Source organism: Equus caballus, chromosome 16 (genome assembly GCF_041296265.1).
Source record: "Equus caballus isolate H_3958 breed thoroughbred chromosome 16, TB-T2T, whole genome shotgun sequence".
NCBI classification, from domain to species: domain Eukaryota; kingdom Metazoa; phylum Chordata; class Mammalia; order Perissodactyla; family Equidae; genus Equus; species Equus caballus.
Genome location: NC_091699.1, coordinates 79,840,510 through 79,859,478, shown reverse-complemented (window position 1 = coordinate 79,859,478; position 18,969 = coordinate 79,840,510). Strand labels below are relative to the sequence as shown.

Here is an 18,969-nt window from a genome sequence, read left to right as displayed (position 1 = left end):
GATGAGTGATGTGGGGAAAACATCTACCACTTAAGAGGCCTACAGAAGAAATAGGGCCCTTATGGAACATTCAGGTTCTAGTTAGAGTAAAGAGGTAGAGGGTCCATTCAGAGAGAAGATTGAAGCTGTATGTGATGATGCTATTGAAAAAGAGAGCTCCAGGGGCACAGTAGAAAGGTGTCAGGAGCTGGGGTGGTGGGGGATGGCATGAGAGAACAAGACAAAATAGGGACTATGCAGAGCCTTATGGGTCTAGAATGCACTAGACAAGTGGTGACATGGGAATCTGGGACTTCTTTTGTTGATAAACAGGGATAAAGAGCATAATGAGACTAATCCTGGTGGTCTCAAGACAGCAGTGCTGTGAGTGATGGGAAATAGGAAGGGGTAGGTGTTTGGAACTGGGGAGGGGCAGTCTTACACTAAGTGCTCTGGGCTTTTTTTTTTTTTTTTTCAAATAATGCCAATTTAAAAATAGCTTTGTTCTCTGACACGAATAGCACTTTCCACTTATTTATCATACGGATAAAGTGAACCTGTAATATCCTCTTTCCCTGTCTATATTCAAGTATTCAAATGTCTAGTAATATATTCAATAGCAGCTCAAATATGATTTTTTAAAACTATTACTGAACTGACTTCCTACAAATTAGGGTCCTTCAAACTTCATGATTCTGTGGAATGTGCTATCTTGTGTTTTGGTCAGCTTGGCCTATTTCTGCAGTCATGGTTCCAGAAGAGGCACCTATAGAGAGGCAAGCCATCACTCCCAGGGAGCCCCCAGTAAAGCACCTAGCATCGTACCTGCTCTCTGGTACACTGTGATAATGCTGGGGTTTCAGACTGTCTCCAGCTCTTTCTGCTGAAGTTAAATTGTTCCTTCTTAGTAATCTGATTCTTGGCCAGCCATTCAATGATTCTATTGCATTTCTTAAGAATCTTCTGTTTGACTTCATCTTTGATTCTCTTCAACATGTCTCATCTTCCACTGTGGCCTTATTGTTGAAAACATAGGATTGATGCAAGTTCTTAGGGGCTATTTTGCCCCTCTGCTTGTCATCTCCAGCTGTGTACCTTTAAGCCTCTTGGACCATATACTCAGTGTTTTCCATGCTCAAACACTACGACATTAGTTTTTTAATCTTCTTCTCTTTTCTTGATTTCTTATCTGTAGCAAATACATTTGAGATGCTATTGGCATAAATATCAAAAGTTACTTCAATTTGTGGAAATCCAAAGGGTGCAGGAGGGATGCCTGTGAGTTCAAATTTGGCAAGTTGTTATCCTTTATCATTGCTCACTCAGTTTCATAAACCCCAATGAGCACACCAAGCTGATTGTAGAGTAGATGGTGACGGTCTAAGTCTGCTTTGTATGAACTGTTGTGCTATTGCACTTGATCAGAATAGCTGTGACTCCACCAGTGGTTTCAATACCAAAGGAAAAGGAGTGATGTCAAAGAGCAGTAAATCCTGAATATTTTCAAATTTATCTCTGGACAAGGGACAAGATGGCTGCCAACATACCTGCAAACACAAGTAACATCCTTATCAGGATTAATGCTTTTTTTCAGTTTCTTCCTGTTGAAAAAATCCTGTAGGAATTTCTAAGTTTCTAAGCTTGGAGATGCAGATAGAGCCACCCGCTAGGATGATGTCATGGGTCTGAGATTTGTCTAGCATGATGTAAATAAAGGGTTAAAAACTCTGTTCTCCTTCTCTGTGGACAAATTAAATTAACTTTCTACTCTGTTACTCTGGAAACTTGGTAAAGGTGGCATGTCAACCGTGTTTCCAGGCAACATTACTTATAGTAAAAATAACATCTAATTGATAAACTGCATCTGAACTGACAGGCCTGTAAATGAACTATAAGTATCTGGTGGGATACTTTGGACTTGCCTAAGTGTAGTGAGTTCTTACAACTGATCAGGTCCCTTGCTGGGACCCTGGAAGCTGTGCCCAGAGAATTGCTACTAGAGATAATGGCTTCTGTGGAGGATGAGGCTTCTAAGACACAGGGGCACTCATACTCACTCTCGAGATCATTGTGGTCTCATTCCTTGGAACCTGAGTTGTCCCCAAAGGGAAACAGATGTCATACAGTAGATTCTAGACTGCTACATGGATTACTGTGAGGACTCCACTGAAGACACTCACCTGATTCTGCCCTGCTGACATACTGTATTTCCTGTCTTTGTATGTTTCCAAGTGAACCAGTGCTGAGAGTGGCCTGTTAGAGTCTTGTAAGATCGATTGTCTAGTCAAAGTCTTCTCCAAACAAGCAAGTGTTCCTAACGGCACACTTAAATGCAAAAGTTCCATCCTTGTTAGTTAAGCTTGGACAAATCAAAAGTACCACCTCTTAGCACCAAATGTCTTGTCCAAGTTCTAAACAATAGTTATGACCATTGGCTCATTGATGATTCTTATATTGCTACCATCAATGGGTTCCAGACTCTATGGTGGCCTGATACTTGGAGTGCTTAAATTTATCCAGTACTGTGTTCACAGTGTTGGTGATGATCTTCGCAGAGTGGACTTCTGCATTTTGTGGGGGGGTTCTTTTTTAGAACCATGGTAGATTCTCACTCAGAGGAGAAGCTTTTAGTTTGATTGGCGGGGGGGGGGGGGGGGGGAGGGGGGGAGGCTTGAGATAAAATTCATGTTAAATAAAATTCAAAATTTTAACTATTTTAAAGTGTACAATTTAGTCATTTTTAGTATGTTGACAATGTTGTGCAACCATCACCACTAATTCCAGAACACTTCCATCACCCCAAAAAGAAATCCTTATCTCCCAATTCCCCCCTCTTCCCATCCCCTAGCAGCCACTAGTCTAGTTTCTGTCACTACAGATTTACATATTCTGGACATTTTATAGACATGGAACCATATAATATATGGCCTTTTGTGGCTGGCTTTTTTCATTTAGTATAATGTTTTCGAAGTCCATCCTTGTTGTACCATGTATCAGAACTTCATTCCTTTTATGGCTCAGTAATATTCCATTGTATGGCTATACCACATTTTGTTTATCCATTCATCTGTTGGTGGACATTTGGGTTGTTTCCACTTTTTGGCTCTTGTGAATAGTACTGCTGTGAACATTCTTGTACAAGTTTTTGTGTGAACATGTTTTCAGTTCTCTACCTAGGAGTGGATTGCTGGGTCATATGGTAACTCAAAGATAAGTTTTTAGTTTTATATTTCATCTGAGTCATTTACCATCATGAAAGGCCAGAGCCTCATATATGACTGCATCATCAAAAATGCATACAATCGGACGTTTGGCATCAAAAAAAATGTTTTGGTAAAGTTCATTGCAACTTGACTCTTTGGAGCATCACGGATAAATTGGCCCATGTCAAGACAGACAACACATGAGGTGGCCCATTTCCGACCATTGGCAAGGATCTCCACTTTCCTATCCTAAAAGGCACCCACATGGGATTAAATGGTGCTGGGATCAGAGCTCTTCGATAGATAAGTAGGATACCTAGCTTCGATAGATGAATAGGATAGCTAGCTTTGATAGATGAATAGGATAGCTAGCTTCGATAGATAGACAAGATAGCTAAAGAGGATGGGTCTGGCTTGTGGGAGAAAGATGGAGACACTGGAGCTGCTGCTGCATTCAATCTGGACTACTCTTGTTCTTTGCTGATGGAAACTGGAGGCCTAGGGAGAAATTTCGGAAAAAAATATTTTTTTTACTTTCCCCTATTACCTGTTACCTCAGGAACTGATTCTTCTGTGTATTTAGTTTAAGACCTCTCTTTTATGCTGTTGGATTCTTTAAAAGTTGTGTAATTCTAGGGCCGGCCCCATGGCCTAGTGGTTCAGTTTGGTGTGCTCTGCTTCAGCGGCCTGGGTTCAGTTCCTGGGTGTGGACCTGTACCACTCATTGACGGTCATGCTGTGGCGGCAACCCACATACAAAATGGAGGAAGATTGGCATGGATATTAAAACTGTCCATATTGTAAATGAAGGTGTAGATTGAATAGTTTTGTTAACTGGAGTGTTTCCTTAGGCCACGTGAGAATTTCTGTTCACCTGGCAGGGAAAGCCAGTGCCGTGGTGACTGTGAGTTACCTGGGACACTGTTTCATTTCCCTGGCCCGGATGTCTTCTCTAGGGCCTTTCTTTTTTTTTTTTTTTTTTTTTTTTTTTAAAGATTTTATTTTTTTCCTTTTTCTCCCCAACGCCCCCCGGGACATAGTTGTGTATTCTTCGTTGTGGGTCCTTCTAGTTGTGGCATGTGGGACGCTGCCTCAGCGTGGTCTGATGAGCAGTGCCATGTCCGCGCCCAGGATTCGAACCAACGAAACACTGGGCCGCCTGCAGCGGAGCGCGCGAACTTAACCACTCGGCCACGGCCACGACGCCAGCCCCTCTAGGGCCTTTCTTATCAGAATTCCCATTGTAGAAAAGTGCACTTGTGTGCTAACCTTGGTGATGCATGTGGGGATTCTCTCTCCAACTGCAGATGAGAGGACACTAACCCAGCTGTTCCAGCGTCTTTTAATTAGTTTTCTGACTGATCACCTAAAATCTCTTCCACCAGCCTTTCTTTACTTAGATCTAGGCATTGTTCTAGGGGTACTTCTGATAAAACTCATGATTTGCAAGCAGGGGGTGAGGTCTTCCCTTCTACCTGTGCAGATTGTAGATTCTCCAGCTGCCACTGTGTCACCGTCTGCTTTGTATCATCCAAAAACTCATCTTCTGAGTGGCTGGTAGCACCCCTTTGGGCTTTAGGGCATTGAAATGGATTTATTTTCATTTTGTGTTTCTTCTGACATTTCAGTAGGATTTGGAGAAAAAGGAAAATGTGTCTTTGTAATTGATCTTTTCCCTGCTCTTACCTAGATCAGGACAGTCCAACCCAACCTTTTATCTCCAGAAGGGCTTTCAAGCATATGTACTCAGAAAAAAGCCACCTGGCTCACTTCTTCCTAAAGCACATAAGGTATGGTGTACAAGTGCAATGATGAATTCTTTGTTGACAAAGAAATGCATTTTATGCACACAAAAATAATTGCTTTTAAAAGTCATGTCATGATTATTAAATAATAGAAAATGCATTTTATTTCTTAGATAAAAATTTCACTTGAATTTTATCCCCCCTTTTTGTTTTTAAAAAGAATTTGAGATTGAAATCCAAAACTATCTTTGGGCTATTAATCTTGAACACCATCAAGTCCTTTTGTGGATTTGATTCCTTCTTGTACAGTTGGCTAGAAATAGTTATCCAGTGAATATTTTCTGTGCTACTCATTTATAGATGTTTTGTATTTTGGTTATATATTTAAATTGTCTTTTTGTTTTTGATTTTTTCTTGAGGAAGATCAGCCCTGAGCTAACATCTGCTGCCAATCCTCTTCTTTTTGCTGAGGAAGACTGGCCCTGAGCTAACATCTGTGCCTATCTTCCTCTACTTTATATGTGGGATGCCTGCCACAGCGTGGCTTGACAAGCAGTGCCATGTCTGCACCCGGGGTCTGAAGCGGTGAACCCCAGGCTGCCAAAGCAGAACGTGCAAACTTAATCGCTCCGCCACTGGGCCGGCCCCTAAATTATGTTTTAAAAAGCACGTTATTATAGCTTATAACAATATCTACTCACTGAATTATTTTAATATATTTGCTATAAAAATCCTCTGATCTTTTGGTGATAAAAAGAAATATTTGAACAACCATTTTATAATATTCTCTAAATATTAGACCTAGTGAGAATTATAAAGACTTTTGTTAAAAATTGAGTCTGTTGGGGCCGTCTTCCTCAGCAAAAAGAGGAAGATTGGCAGCAGTTAGCTCAGGGCTAGTCTTCCTCAAAAAGAAAAAAAAAAAATTGAGTCTGTTTTCAGAAAACAGATATTCTGTAGGTTTTTAGAGAAGAGAATAGGAGAGGACAGAAATTAAAGTCCTGGAGAACATTAAAGGCACTATGCATATTTAGGGTTCTATTATAATTATATATAACAGATGCTTCCCAGGCCCAGATGAGAAAGGGCATTGAGGGGTGGGCTTAATATCATAGTAATGGAAAAGGCAGATTCTGACTTTCTTGGCCCCATATCATATTCCCAGAAGCATGAAGTAACTTGAATGCCTAAGATCAAAAAAGTTGGGTAACTTGTATTAAGCCTCAGTGTGGCATGGCTGAAGGAGAATCCCTAGAGATTTATGCCCCAACAAACAGCTCTGTTTGTCTCTCTTCTTGATAACAGCCTACTGGAAGACATCCGAACATAGCATAATGCTCTCAGCCCAAGGATCTGGAGTACTTTATTTCCATTCCCTTCATTTTTCCCAAGTCTACACTGTAAAAAGCAGTGTTCCCATACTGCCATCCACTTTATGATTCCTTAACCCTTTTGTCCCTACTGCCACCCCACCCCCATCTCCCATCACCAGAGTGGTTTATAAACACTTCTTTCTATAGCCATTGGTGGCTTCTCTCACCTTCGTCATGGGTTTAGTCACTTCCCTGCTCTAGTTATTGCAGCAGCAGCTGCTTTGTCCCTGCTGTCAAAGTGAGCTGCATTGTTTCTTCTCCTTGAAGTGATCAGTCACCACTACCTGAGTCTGGGGCAAGAGGACTTTGCATGCAGATGAGTTGGCATCACAGATCTGCTGTGAGCTGTGTCATCGGGTCCTGAGTGATAAGTCCATACATCTGTCCTTTTTGAGAAGGCCCTTCTCACTTTCTTATTTGGGCTCCTGCTTCAGTACCAGCTTGCTTCTCATTGCCTCCTTTCCCAATAGTTATCTTGAGCTCCACAGCAGCCCCAGATACCAGGAAGGATCCCTGTACCCCTGCCTTGCAAACAAGTACCTCCACTGATGTCCAGAAGGACCAGGTGCTTTTCTCTTCTACCGCACCCACTGGCCTCCCCCAGCATCCTGGAGCTAACCGTGCCCAGAACATTAAAGACTTGCCTGTGCCTCCTTGGTAGCCATGAGAGAGAAAGAGAGATGGAGAGAGAGGAAGAGTGAGCCAGTGAGCAGAGAACTGCTGAGAACAAAGAAATGTTTTTATGATGATATCTGTGAAATATTGTGGTCAGGAACTGTTCCCATTGTATTACCAGAGCCAGGATTAAGCCCCACACATGTGCCTATCATTTTAGCCTAATTAAATTATCCTTTTTAGTGCTGGCCTAATTTATAATTATAATAATTACACTAAGACTACCTTTAAGGAAATTGTTATTGTTTGGATTATTTGTTGATACTTGTTAAAATTGATTTCTAGCCTTAATTTAGCTCACAAATAGTTATTAAATTTCTGTGTTTCTGATTTTTAATAATCCATCATCTTATTTAGATTGATAGAGAATTTAAAGTCCAGAAAGCTTTGTTTTCAGTTGGATTCCCTGTTCCCAAGCCTTTATTGTACTGCAACGATGCTTCTGTCATTGGAACAGAATTTTACGTAATGGAACATGTGCAGGTAAATTAACACGTAATCTTACTTTGTTGTTGCTTTTATTTTTAATTCTGAAATTAGATGTTAATAAATTATAGTTTGTTAGTCGACATTTTAGGTAATTAGTTTTCTTTACAAGGGCTTAAACTTTCATTTTAATTTGAGCACACACAAATGTGGAAGGGATGAAATAGACTAGGAACAAATTTAATAATTAGGGCATATTGACTTATTCTTAAATTTTCCTCTAGGTGTCAGTAAAGAGCTATATGTCATGGCAATGGCAATAACCAAACTGCTCAGATGGTAGGGGAGAAAAACCACTCCAAATAGAAAATCAATTCATTAAGAACAATCAATTCAAATCCTTTAAATTTTTTTTAAACGTAACTTGAGAGTAGCTTTTGTCCTTTAAGTTCATTTTGGCATACCCTTGTATTTTCCCTTGAGTGTATATACGCACGTTAAACATCACAAATGAATGTTTTTCTAACATATTCTACAAAAGATTGGTTTTGGTTGCAAAACTGTTACCCTGATATTTTTTGTAGGCAATAGGGGATGATGACGTGGCAAATAATTGGTATGAAAAGATTTATTTTGTTTTAAATTTTCTGTTGTAATTCTTTCCATTACAAAGGGTCGAATCTTTCGTGATTTCTCAATTCCTGGAGTTAGCCCAGCAGAACGCTCAGCCATATATGTGGCCATGGTAGAAACCTTGGCTCGGTTACATTCCTTGAATATACAGTCCTTGCAGCTGGAAGGATATGGTAGAGGTGCTGGGTACTGCAAAAGACAGGTAATACTTCCACTTAAAGAGTTCCTTGGCTCAAGTTCTTGGAAATAATATACATTATTAGTCAAAATAAAGACGTATTATTTTATACTTTTCTGAAACTTGACTGTGACTTTTAATATCAGCCTTCAGATTGACTTGTTTTAAGCATAAAATAATTTCATATTTTTAGATCAGGTTTTGTTCAGCAAAAGTTTCTGTAACTGGCAGCATGTTCATGAATGCAAATTTAAAGCTGTTTCAGCCCCTTCACTTAATTTACCAATATATTTTCTGTACAGTTTTACCTTTTTATGTTAGGTTAATGCTATTTATTAAGCATGACCATGCATTTAATACATGCTGGGTACTGTGTTAAACATCAAGAAAATAGAAATAAATTCTTTCCCTAAAGGAACTTATGGTCATTTTTCGAGAGACCTATATATGAATCTCATTCACATGAAACTTGAAAATGGTATAAAACACTATGTAATGTAGTAGTAAATTGTTGAGTGCTCATCAGGAGAGTTGTTCCATTCAGAGGGGAGATGTCAATATGCCCTTGCTTAGGTGGGAAAATCTTCCTGGGAGAGATATGTCTTGCACTGTGTATTTAAGGAAGGATAAACCATCTAGAGTGAAAGGGAAGAGAATTTGAGCATTTCAAGTCAGAGGAGCAGCAAGACCAGATATGTGTAGGGCAGTTTCCCTTTGTACGTATGTCTGTTTGAGGGGCCTGAGGGGAGAGAAAAGGGAACTAATGTTTAGAGAGTACTCACTATATGTCAGGTCCCGTGCTAGGTGAGTTGTGGACCTACTGTTTTTTAATCTTTGTGACAACTCTAAGACATAGGTATGATTACTCCCATTTTGCAGATGAGGAAACTGAGGCTTACAGGTACCAAGTAATCACAAATAAGTGACTTAGACATAATTTAAACCCAGGTCTGTATGATTTGAAAGCTCACACAGTTTACTGCACGAAATTGAACAGAGATACCTTGGGGGGTGGGGAGAGAGACATAAGCAGATAAATAATATGGTCTCAGTTGATGGAGGACTTTGAGAATAGGTCGATTTGTTTGCCTTCAATTCTAAGACCAATAAAAAGTCTTTACAACTCTCATGCCTGTAATGGATTTAGAAGATTCTATGGATAATAAGAAAGGGTATTAAAATGAAAAGTAAAAATCTCCTGTCTTCTCTAGCCCCTATTTTCCCTTTTTCAGGAGTTACTTGTTTTTTGTGACCCTTCCAGAAATTTTCTATGTCTATTTATTTGTGTATATGTGTGTATGTGTGTGTGCACGTTCTTTTTTTTCTTTCACAATAGTTGCCAAATAAAGACTAGAACCCACATCTCTTGATTCCTAGGCCGGTATTTTTTTTCCCTAGTAAATATCTAGGTAAGTAAAATGGAACTAGATGGAAGAGAGACTGAAATGTTTAAGTTTATATGCTGATACGAGTATTACTTACAGGCATTTGTCTTGAGCATTTAGGAATAAAATAAATTTTATATAATTGAATTATGTCTTAATTTTAGAATTGCTGGATCTTACATTCCACTTTCAGCTCTATCATTTTTCTTATTTACGTATCTTTAGGTATCAACCTGGACCGAGCAATATCAAGCTGCAGCTCATCAGGACATCCCTGCCATGAACCAGCTGTCTGACTGGCTGATGAAAAATTTGCCAGATAATGACAACGAAGAAAATTTGATTCATGGCGATTTCAAACTAGATAACATAGTTTTCCACCCTAAAGAGGTACTGTGAGCCATGTTTACAGTAAACTGAATAGGTCTGATTTGGGACACAAGTACTAAGTAGATGTTCCCCACAGAGCGCTGAAGGAGCCCAACCGATCCCCACTCTTCCCCTACAGTATGGACTGTCCTCACCACTCGAAGCTTTTAGAAACGAGTCCTGCAGATTTTCTGGCACAGGTAGCTGCTTACGTTTAAGGCTGGGTCTCATCCTGATCTCTGATTCACTGCTTAAAAAGGATTTGGGAATTTACATGCATGTTGCTGTTTTCTTCAAAGAAGTTTTTCATCTACTATAAATATCTAGGTATCGGTGTTCCTGCCCTTTCTTCTGGTTCATTTTCATTTCTCTGTCCTATCTCCTAAAGAATTTTTAACTTGATAATTATAAGCTCAGAAAGGACAGAATTCCAAAAGCCTCTTTTGAGGCTTTGAAAGAATTGAATGAGATTAATGTAACCTTGCTCTGTGTAAATGTAAACAGTGTAATCTTTATAAAAAGTTCAAACAAATCAAAACTATGATCCTCCTCCACTGAGCACAGACAGTGAGGCCCGGGAGGAGTCTGGGGGGAATGAGGAAATGACTTCAGTTCTCCTCTAATGACATGTATGCTGTTGGGCAAGACACTTAGTATTCCGACATTATTGTGAAATATTGACAGTTTCCTGAATCCTACTTCTTAGCGGAAGACTTCTTGGGTTCATTAGTTTTCTCGGAATACTAAGATGTTTTAGAGCAGGAGGAGTTGCTGTAAGTTCGTGTGCTAGGCTTCTGGCTTTCATGTTCTTTTCCTATAGGAAAGGACAGGAGGAAAATATCGCTATGAATTTCATTGCTGTTCTAGTTCAGAGTAGTACTATATCAATTGAAAGCTGAAATAGAATATAAAGACGTATGAGTACATTCACCAGCAAGAAAATTTTTCATATAAAAGTCAATTTGGATATTAAAATTATGTACATATAATTACATATGTGTGTGTAATTTTGTTAATGGCACTGATGAATTCTGAATTCTAACTTTGTTAAATATAGAGTAGGAAAATTAAAGAATGCTAGTTTATAACCTGGAAATATTGTAAAAGTTTATGCCTTAAAACATAGCAGGATCTGGCCTATATTTGATCTATATAATTTAATTCATTAATATTTTAGGAGCCTATCTTTGAATAAGTCAGAGCCCTCTTTGTGCTCTGTAACAACAGTACTTTTCTATTCGTTACTCAAGGAAGGAAGGAAACATTCAGACCCAGATCTCCTGAATTATGTGTTGTCTACCACGATGTTTAAATGTTAGAATTACTCATAATATGCTGAAAGTAATGGCAAACCATAGTAAGTAACAAACAGTAATTCCTTTTTTAGATTTAATCTCATTTTAGAACATCATTTCTTACAGGATTAAAGTTGCCAAACAGGTATCATCTTCCTTTAGACAAGCAGAATATGCAATAGTTGGGGAGAGACTTTTTTTTAAAAAGAAACAACTGGCAGAGGCATAGCTTTAAGCTATTTCGCTGCAGCGCTAACTTGCTACGTATGTCATTATCTTTTACTGTTGTAGGGCTATATGGTAGCTAGTAAAATTTCTTCTAGTTTATACCCAGTAATCCCATAATTATTAGTTAAATCTAATTTAATCAATTTCTGCCTCCTATAAATATTGTAGCTAATTTTTTATGGAAGTAACATGGTTGGCAGAGTGTAAGTCAACTAGATTTATTCATTACCAACAATGTGCTCTGAAACATGGAGTTGGAAAGGAAATACGGTTGTTAATGAGCTCAAAATACAGATGGAGAGAAAAGATACTCAGGTAACAGCAGACAACAATATATACCCATGTGCTAAAGTATATCATACGAAGTGAACTGTAAGAGCAGTCAAGGAGGGAAAGGTACCCACCGTGGACCGGCAGTAAGAGCTACGAAACTTCAAAATTTAATTTTAGTCAATAGTTTATCTTTTCCACTTCATTTTTAAAATTTCATAAGTAAATAGGAAATTAGACTATGTTTCTTTTTTCATGAAGGCACTCCACAAATTGGGAAATCAGTCCCTGGATTATAGCAAATTGAATATATGTATTATGTGCTCACCTGTATGTATTCCTAGGATATAATTGAAAGCTTTTTATTTTTCCTTTGAGGGTAAGGATTACATCTTTAATTTTTTCTTACCTTTGCATCTAGAATCTGGATAGCAGATGCTCAATAAATGAGGACCTATTAGACTAGGAGCTCCTTTAAAGCAGTGACTGTTCTTACTCAATCTATGTTGAAAGACTTGATTTAGGTAATCACTATGTAACTATTTTATCTCATATATTTATACTTAATTTTTATTCTCTAGCAGTGTGACTTTGAAGAAAATTATTTAACCCCTCGCTGTGCCTCAGGTTTTATTTTAACTTTTTATTTTGAAATAATTATGGACTCAAAAGAAGTTGTAAAAATAGTACAGAGGGGTCCTGTGCACCCATCATCCAGATTCCCCAAATGGATCTCACACCATTATAATCTATTATCAAAGCCAGGAAACTGACATTGTGTGCCGTTTAAATTGGGGGGGGGGGGGCGGATACCACAATTTCAGGGTTTCTGGGGAGCCAAAATGAAGTAATTGATAGGGAGCTACTAACTGGTACCTGGACAGCTATGGTCAACTTCAATTCTCTTCTTTTCCCCCGCTGTTTTTCTACTCTACTTTTCTAAGACTGCCTATCAAGTGCCATTCTTCAGAAAAATATTAAGGTAAAAGTAAATCTTTCATAATATGTACTAAAACTTAAACAGTGGTTGTAGAGGATGGAATCATAGGAGATTTATAAGTTGTGCATTTCTGTAATGTTTGAGGTTTTGTTTTTTTCCCCAAACAACAGCATATTTTATTTTTGTCATCAGAAAACACAACAACTAAGAAATAAAATAAAAACAGTTTTAAATGGTAAACCTTCCAGGAATGTGTGTGGTAAGCCAGTAAAGGTTTACTAAAGGGTCTGACAGGCCCTAGTTATTTACCAGTTACTCATATGTAAAGTATTTGAAGTGTGTTTGAGCGAGTATTTCCATGGTGCAACATCCTCACTGTGATGTTTAAAAGGAATCCAGTTTTCCTGGAAAATATTGTTAATTTTCTAAATATAAATCTTACTCATCTGGCAGAGAAGTGTTTAAGATTTTGGAGTTTAATGTGCATCTTGCCGTTTCAACTTGAAAGAACTACATTCAATTAGAAACAGATAAACCCATAGATAGTTCCTCTATATTCATTAATTAGTAGTCAGGTGTATTTCAGATAACAAATATATGCACACTGGTTCTTCTGAAGTTACCTACCTTGCAGTTTTTTACATATTATGAAGAAAAAAATGATTTGATATGGAAAACAAAACTTGTATTTTTATGGTTTTTTCTTTTTAATTTCCCCCATTGTCTCTAAAATGTCGATTTACTTATAAAAGCATAATTATAAAATTTAATTTTATTGCTAGAAAAGACATAAGGATTGGATTTTCTTCAACCCTTTTGCTTTACAGATAGTTTTTAAATACTCTTTAGTACATGCCCTTTGGTAGTAAAGCTGGGTTTTGAACTCTGGCCTATAGAGTCCCGATGCTGTATAATTCCTTCTACACTGGGCTGCTTCTCATCTCCCCTGGAACCAGTCAACTTCAGTGATCTAGAAATGAAGCCCCTTGTCTTTGGCCACACCTTCTTTACCTTCTCCTTCTCTTAGTTCTTTCACATACCTCCCCTGAGACGCTGCAAATTCGATTGCTCTTACTTTAGAACCTGTGAGCCCTTTATGACTTCATCTGACTTCTTATCCTGCCTGGCCCATTGGCATGATTAATCATTTCAAAACCTACCTTTATTGTCAATTGAATGAATAATTTTTTTGACTGTGGACGTATGAAAGATACATGAGTTATAAAGTTTCCTGACCCTAGATCACTTATTCCAGAATCTGCTCACTTCTTGACTTAACACAGTCTCCAGCCCTGATCATTTGTATTTTGGTCATCACATTTTTGCTGCAGAATAAAGTCATGAAGTCAGGTTAACATAAATAAATATGTATTTATGGTGCATAATTTCATCTAGCCTATAACTTAATCTCTTTGTAAAATCAGTGACTTTTTTTTTAATGGTTTTTTCAAATCTTTTCCATCCTTCTCAAACTCTCAAGTTGCTTTTCTCATTTAGACTCCCACTCTCAGCATATGGTCTTGCCTTCTACTTGACTCATTTTTGTCCTTTTAGTCACTTTCTGGCACAGGCTCCTTTCTGGGGATTACACGGCCCTTGAAATTCTCTTGATGCTTTTGAAGACATTTCAGCCCTCGACACAGTATCTCCTTCATGCAGATTGATGGGTGGCATTTTTCTTAAGTCTTATTGCCGAGAAAAATTGTCACTCTTGAGCAGCTGCTTTGTTTTTAATCTACATACGCTATAAACCTTGTGACTGATTATGCTTCACACTTCATTTTGTCCATAGAAAACTCAGAGCAAATTTTACTGTCCAGACTAACAACTACGTATGACCTATGACATTCAATTTTAGGTAATAACCTTACTCCTAGTTTCTTCTTTTTATTAAGATATATATTGTTAACTTCTTTTTTTTTAGATTGGCACCTGAGCTAACATCTGTTGCCGGTCTTTTTTTTTCTTTCTTTCTTCTTTTTCTCCCCAAAGCCCCCAGTACATAGTTGTATGTTTTAGTTGTAGGTCCTGCTGGTTGTGCTATTGTTGACTTCTTCCCTGCCTTCTTCATCTACTGTTTGTCCTGTTGGATTGTATATGTTTGTTTTGAAAAGGTAATATATACGTTAATAAAATTCAATAGTGCAAAAAGCATACAAAGAAAAATAAAACTCAATGTAGAAGATAATCGACAAAATGAAAGCTTTCGGCTGTGCTGAGGTTTCAGGAAAACTGTCAGAAATTATTTTATGAATAAGTTCTTTAGCAGCAAGATGAACTAGTAGGCAGTCATTTCAACCACTAACAGTTATGCTGAGCTTTTCAAAACTCTACACAAAGAGGCATAGACAGGATTCTAATAAATTATCACTAATTAATTTTTGCTAATTGATACAATTTGATGAACCATCAACTTTTCTCATGGGCCATTGTTTTATAACTTTGTGTAGTTACCTAAAAAATGTTTCGGATATCTTGAGAAACTTAACTCTAGAGAAGATTCCCAATTTTCATTGAAAAAAGTAAATGTTTATAGCATAACTGTCTCATCTTCTTTTCTTTGAATGTTAAGAACATAGAAACAAATAGAATGGTATAGAGAAAATTGCACATGATTCCTTTTTATAGCTTAACAAATCTAGCTAGTATATCAATTTATAATACAATAGAACCACAATAATAAAAGGTCTTACAAAGTGGATAAACGGTCTTATAAAGTCAAAATCATAAAGTGATCAATTTTTCCCATAGTCATGATAGCAAATTTTTGATTGCCTGCTATACTTACTCATTGAATGACTACATATTGGCCACCTACTATGTGCCAGGTGCTTTGCTAGGAACTGGTAAACAAAACACACATGCTACCTGCCCTCATTTCCACTTCACACTAACACTACGCAAGAGGTATATATTATGGCTGAGAAAATTGAGGATCAGAGAGGTTAACCAGCTTGTCCAAAGTTACACAGCCAGTAAATGATGGAGCTAGGATTTGAATATAGGTCTGTCTGATCCCAAAGTCCACGTTTTTCCACAAAGCTACAGTAATGTGTGTGAGTGTGCCAGAGGAACAAGGAAGTGCAAGCACACACAAAGTTACAGAGAGGCATGACACCCAGTAACTTGCAGTGCCCAAATGAGTTCTGCTATTTTATCTGTCTTGGATAGTCTTGTCTAGATTATTGCTGTAGCCTCCTCACTGGTCCCCCTACAGTCTATTCAGAACATAACAGCCAGAGTGACTCTTAAAACAAATCCTATCGTGTCACTCCTCCATACAGAACCCTCCACTGGAGGTTCCCTCCCTATACCCCATCCCTTCTGCCTCAGTCTGTTGAAGTAACCAAGCCATTGCTATCAGCTTGGTGTATGTCCTTTCAACTTTGAGTATTCATTTATAACCTTTTTATTTAAACAAAAAATAGGATCATATTATACATATTATTCTGCAAATAGCTTTTTCTCTTTATAGTTACAATTAAATGTCCCGTACAGAAAGATACATATTCCCTTTTTTTCTTGAGGAAGATTAGCCCTGAGCTAACTCCTGCCAATCCTCCTCTTTTTGCTGAGGAAGACTGGCCCTGAGCTAACTTCCATGCCCATCTTCCTCTACTTTATACGTGGGATGCCTACCACAGCATGGCTTTTGCCAAGAGGTGCCATGTCCGCACCCAGGATCCGAACCAGCGAGCCCCAGGCCGCCAAGAAGTGGAACGTTCGAACTTAACTGCTGCGCCCCCACATATTCCTTTTATACATATTGTTACCAGGTAGAATGAGGAAAGCTTTCTGTTTTGTTGTTTCCAAATTACATGACTGTTTTATCATGTTGCTATGTAATAGTGGACTTTGTTTTCATAAAACAAATAGCATCTTCTATAACAATTATACTTTTACCTGTAGCATGAAATAACTTAATTGAAAAATTGCTATTGCCAGAAGGGCATAATATTTTTATGTAATAAGATTCATCACCAGAGCAAACTCTTAATTATATATGGCATAGCATAGATTCTTAACTTACAAGTAATTCTTAGAATTTCTTATTCACCATAGTTACTACAAGTTGAGAAGTTTCAACTGCTTTTGCCTGCTCATTAGTAGAGATATTAGGCTGTGTAAAGTAAAATGCAGGAGAAATGATGGCCAGTAATGGAACCAGAGGACTTGGCTCTTCACAGTTAAGGCTAATTAGGTATTTGATAAATGAGATGTGCCACTGTGGGTAAACACCGCAAACTACAGTCTCAGATTTGCTTTTGGTAGAATGTATTATATTTCATTTATTTTCTTATTTTAGTTGTTTTGGATATAATATGTTAAAACCTTTTTATTTTTAATTGCAGTCTCGAGTTATAGCTGTACTGGATTGGGAGCTTTCAACCATTGGTCATCCTTTGACAGACTTAGCTTATCTCACCATGTTCTGCTTTTGGCCGAGGAGAGTTCCAGTGATAAATCAAATTTCTAATTTGCAAGAAAACAAAGGTAGGAAAACATAATGTTGCCTAAATTGCTACTAATATAAAATTATTATTCTTCATAATTAAAAAGTAGGATTATATTGTAATTTTAGGTGAATAGCTTTCATTTCTTTCTTGAAATGTTTCCAAATAATTTTAGTTGTTATTCATTTTTCTAAATGTAGCATTCCACTTTTAGTAATTTGTGACAAAATGAAATCCTTTGGGTATGATATTCTTTTGGAAACGAACGTTTAGAGCATGTTTTGTTCTGTGGATTAGCGATTATTATAGTCAGTTTTATATACATATTGCAATATTATGACATTTTGAAATATTCACCATGACATTTTTATTAAAGTTTATAGTATGTTCTGTTTTTATAGGGATTCCATCAATGGAAGAACTAATTTCAATATATTGCCACTGTAGGGGAATTAATTCTATTCTTCCTAACTGGAATTTCTTTCTTGCCCTTTCACATTTTAAAATGGCTGGAATAGCACAGGTAAGTAATTGTTTTTAACATGTGTTTCACCATTATTTGTTACTGTAATATTAACAATAATTTTTGGTCTTCAGGGGTTTTATATTTTTTATCCTTAGATCATTTTGCTTTTCACAATGACAAATACCAGACATGAATAAAATATAAATCCAGAATTTACACAATAGGAACTTGGCAAGGGAAAAAGTTGAATAGCAAAATATGTTATCACTTTTGATATAATAAACTTAAAAGATGGAGGAAGGGAGAGAGAAATTCATAATGACAAAGAGAAAAGCATGTGAGAATTGGTTATTTCCTGACTATCTAATGTAAGAAACAGCTAAAATCTTTTGATGATGTCTGCTTCAGACTGTAAAACCACTTATTAACCAGGGCTGATGATGAAGAAAGAATTATCTTTTTATTTCCCAAAGCCTAGCATATAGTACCTAGCATATAGTAGCCTCTTAATATATGTTTTTGAGTGAATAGGTGAGTAAAATTTTCCATTCTCTATTATTGTCATATTTATGTGATTAACTTTGAGAGTAAATTGAGCATAAATTCAGATTTATTTAATTAGAGTTTAAACAAATGCACTCTTCATTATACTAATCCAGTTTACAGGTACTTTGAATCTCAGAGTTTTATTTAAGAAGTTGAAATGCTTCATTAGTGGCAAGAAGCTAGGGCTTGGAGAACAGGTGAATAAGAGATTTCAGAAACAAAAAAGAATGAGAGAAGAAGGATTAAGGAAAATTATGGTTATTTTTCCCTGTCCTCAGAGTTCATGCTATCCACGAAAAACTGAAACGTCTTCCAGGAAACAGCTGTGTTCCATCTCCTCCTGTAGTTTAGAATCATGTTAGTTATCATGTTGATTGGATGGGTTTCTCAAAATAAGGTTTATGGTATGCCACTATATCTGTCAGTTTCCACAAATCAGATACCAAATAGGCTTTGAATTGAAAATTTAAATTTTCATTTCAAATAAAAGTTTGACGTGTTATGATTGAAATTCATATGTTTGTCATAAACTGTATAGTAGTAGCGTTAGAGATAATCATAAAGATTCCATTCTAACTAGAAGTATGAAATTGGAAATGATGGAAAGTCTGTTACAGGGCTTTATTATATAAAGAAAGAAATGAATGAAATTCAGTTGATTATGTTTTGGTGGGGAGGCAAGGGAGAGGAGAGTGTAGTATGTTGGAAACACAGAACATGGAGAATTAATAAAGAAAAACTGATTAGCATTCAACACTGTTCAAAGGAGACAGTTTCACTCAAACTAGGGGTCCAAAATATTGA

The 18,969-nt window shown here is 37.2% G+C and overlaps 2 protein-coding genes across 4 annotated transcripts in view; one reads left to right on the top strand and one right to left on the bottom strand.

Moving 5' to 3' along the window:
• ACKR4 (atypical chemokine receptor 4) overlaps positions 1-18,969 on the bottom strand; it is a 92,918-nt gene that overhangs the window by 5,634 nt on the left and 68,315 nt on the right. For both annotated transcript variants that reach the window (XM_070238157.1, XM_070238156.1), the window contains exon 2: positions 805-1,526. In XM_070238157.1, coding sequence (XP_070094258.1) covers positions 805-975 — 171 coding nt within the window. In that variant the 5' untranslated portion in view covers positions 976-1,526. The remainder of the gene's footprint in view (positions 1-804; positions 1,527-18,969) is intronic.
• ACAD11 (acyl-CoA dehydrogenase family member 11) overlaps positions 1-18,969 on the top strand; it is an 84,312-nt gene that overhangs the window by 12,969 nt on the left and 52,374 nt on the right. For both annotated transcript variants that reach the window (XM_014731869.3, XM_003363160.5), the window contains exons 2-7: positions 4,873-4,972; positions 7,333-7,458; positions 8,075-8,236; positions 9,823-9,987; positions 17,052-17,193; positions 17,555-17,676. In XM_014731869.3, coding sequence (XP_014587355.2) covers positions 4,873-4,972; positions 7,333-7,458; positions 8,075-8,236; positions 9,823-9,987; positions 17,052-17,193; positions 17,555-17,676 — 817 coding nt within the window. The remainder of the gene's footprint in view (positions 1-4,872; positions 4,973-7,332; positions 7,459-8,074; positions 8,237-9,822; positions 9,988-17,051; positions 17,194-17,554; positions 17,677-18,969) is intronic.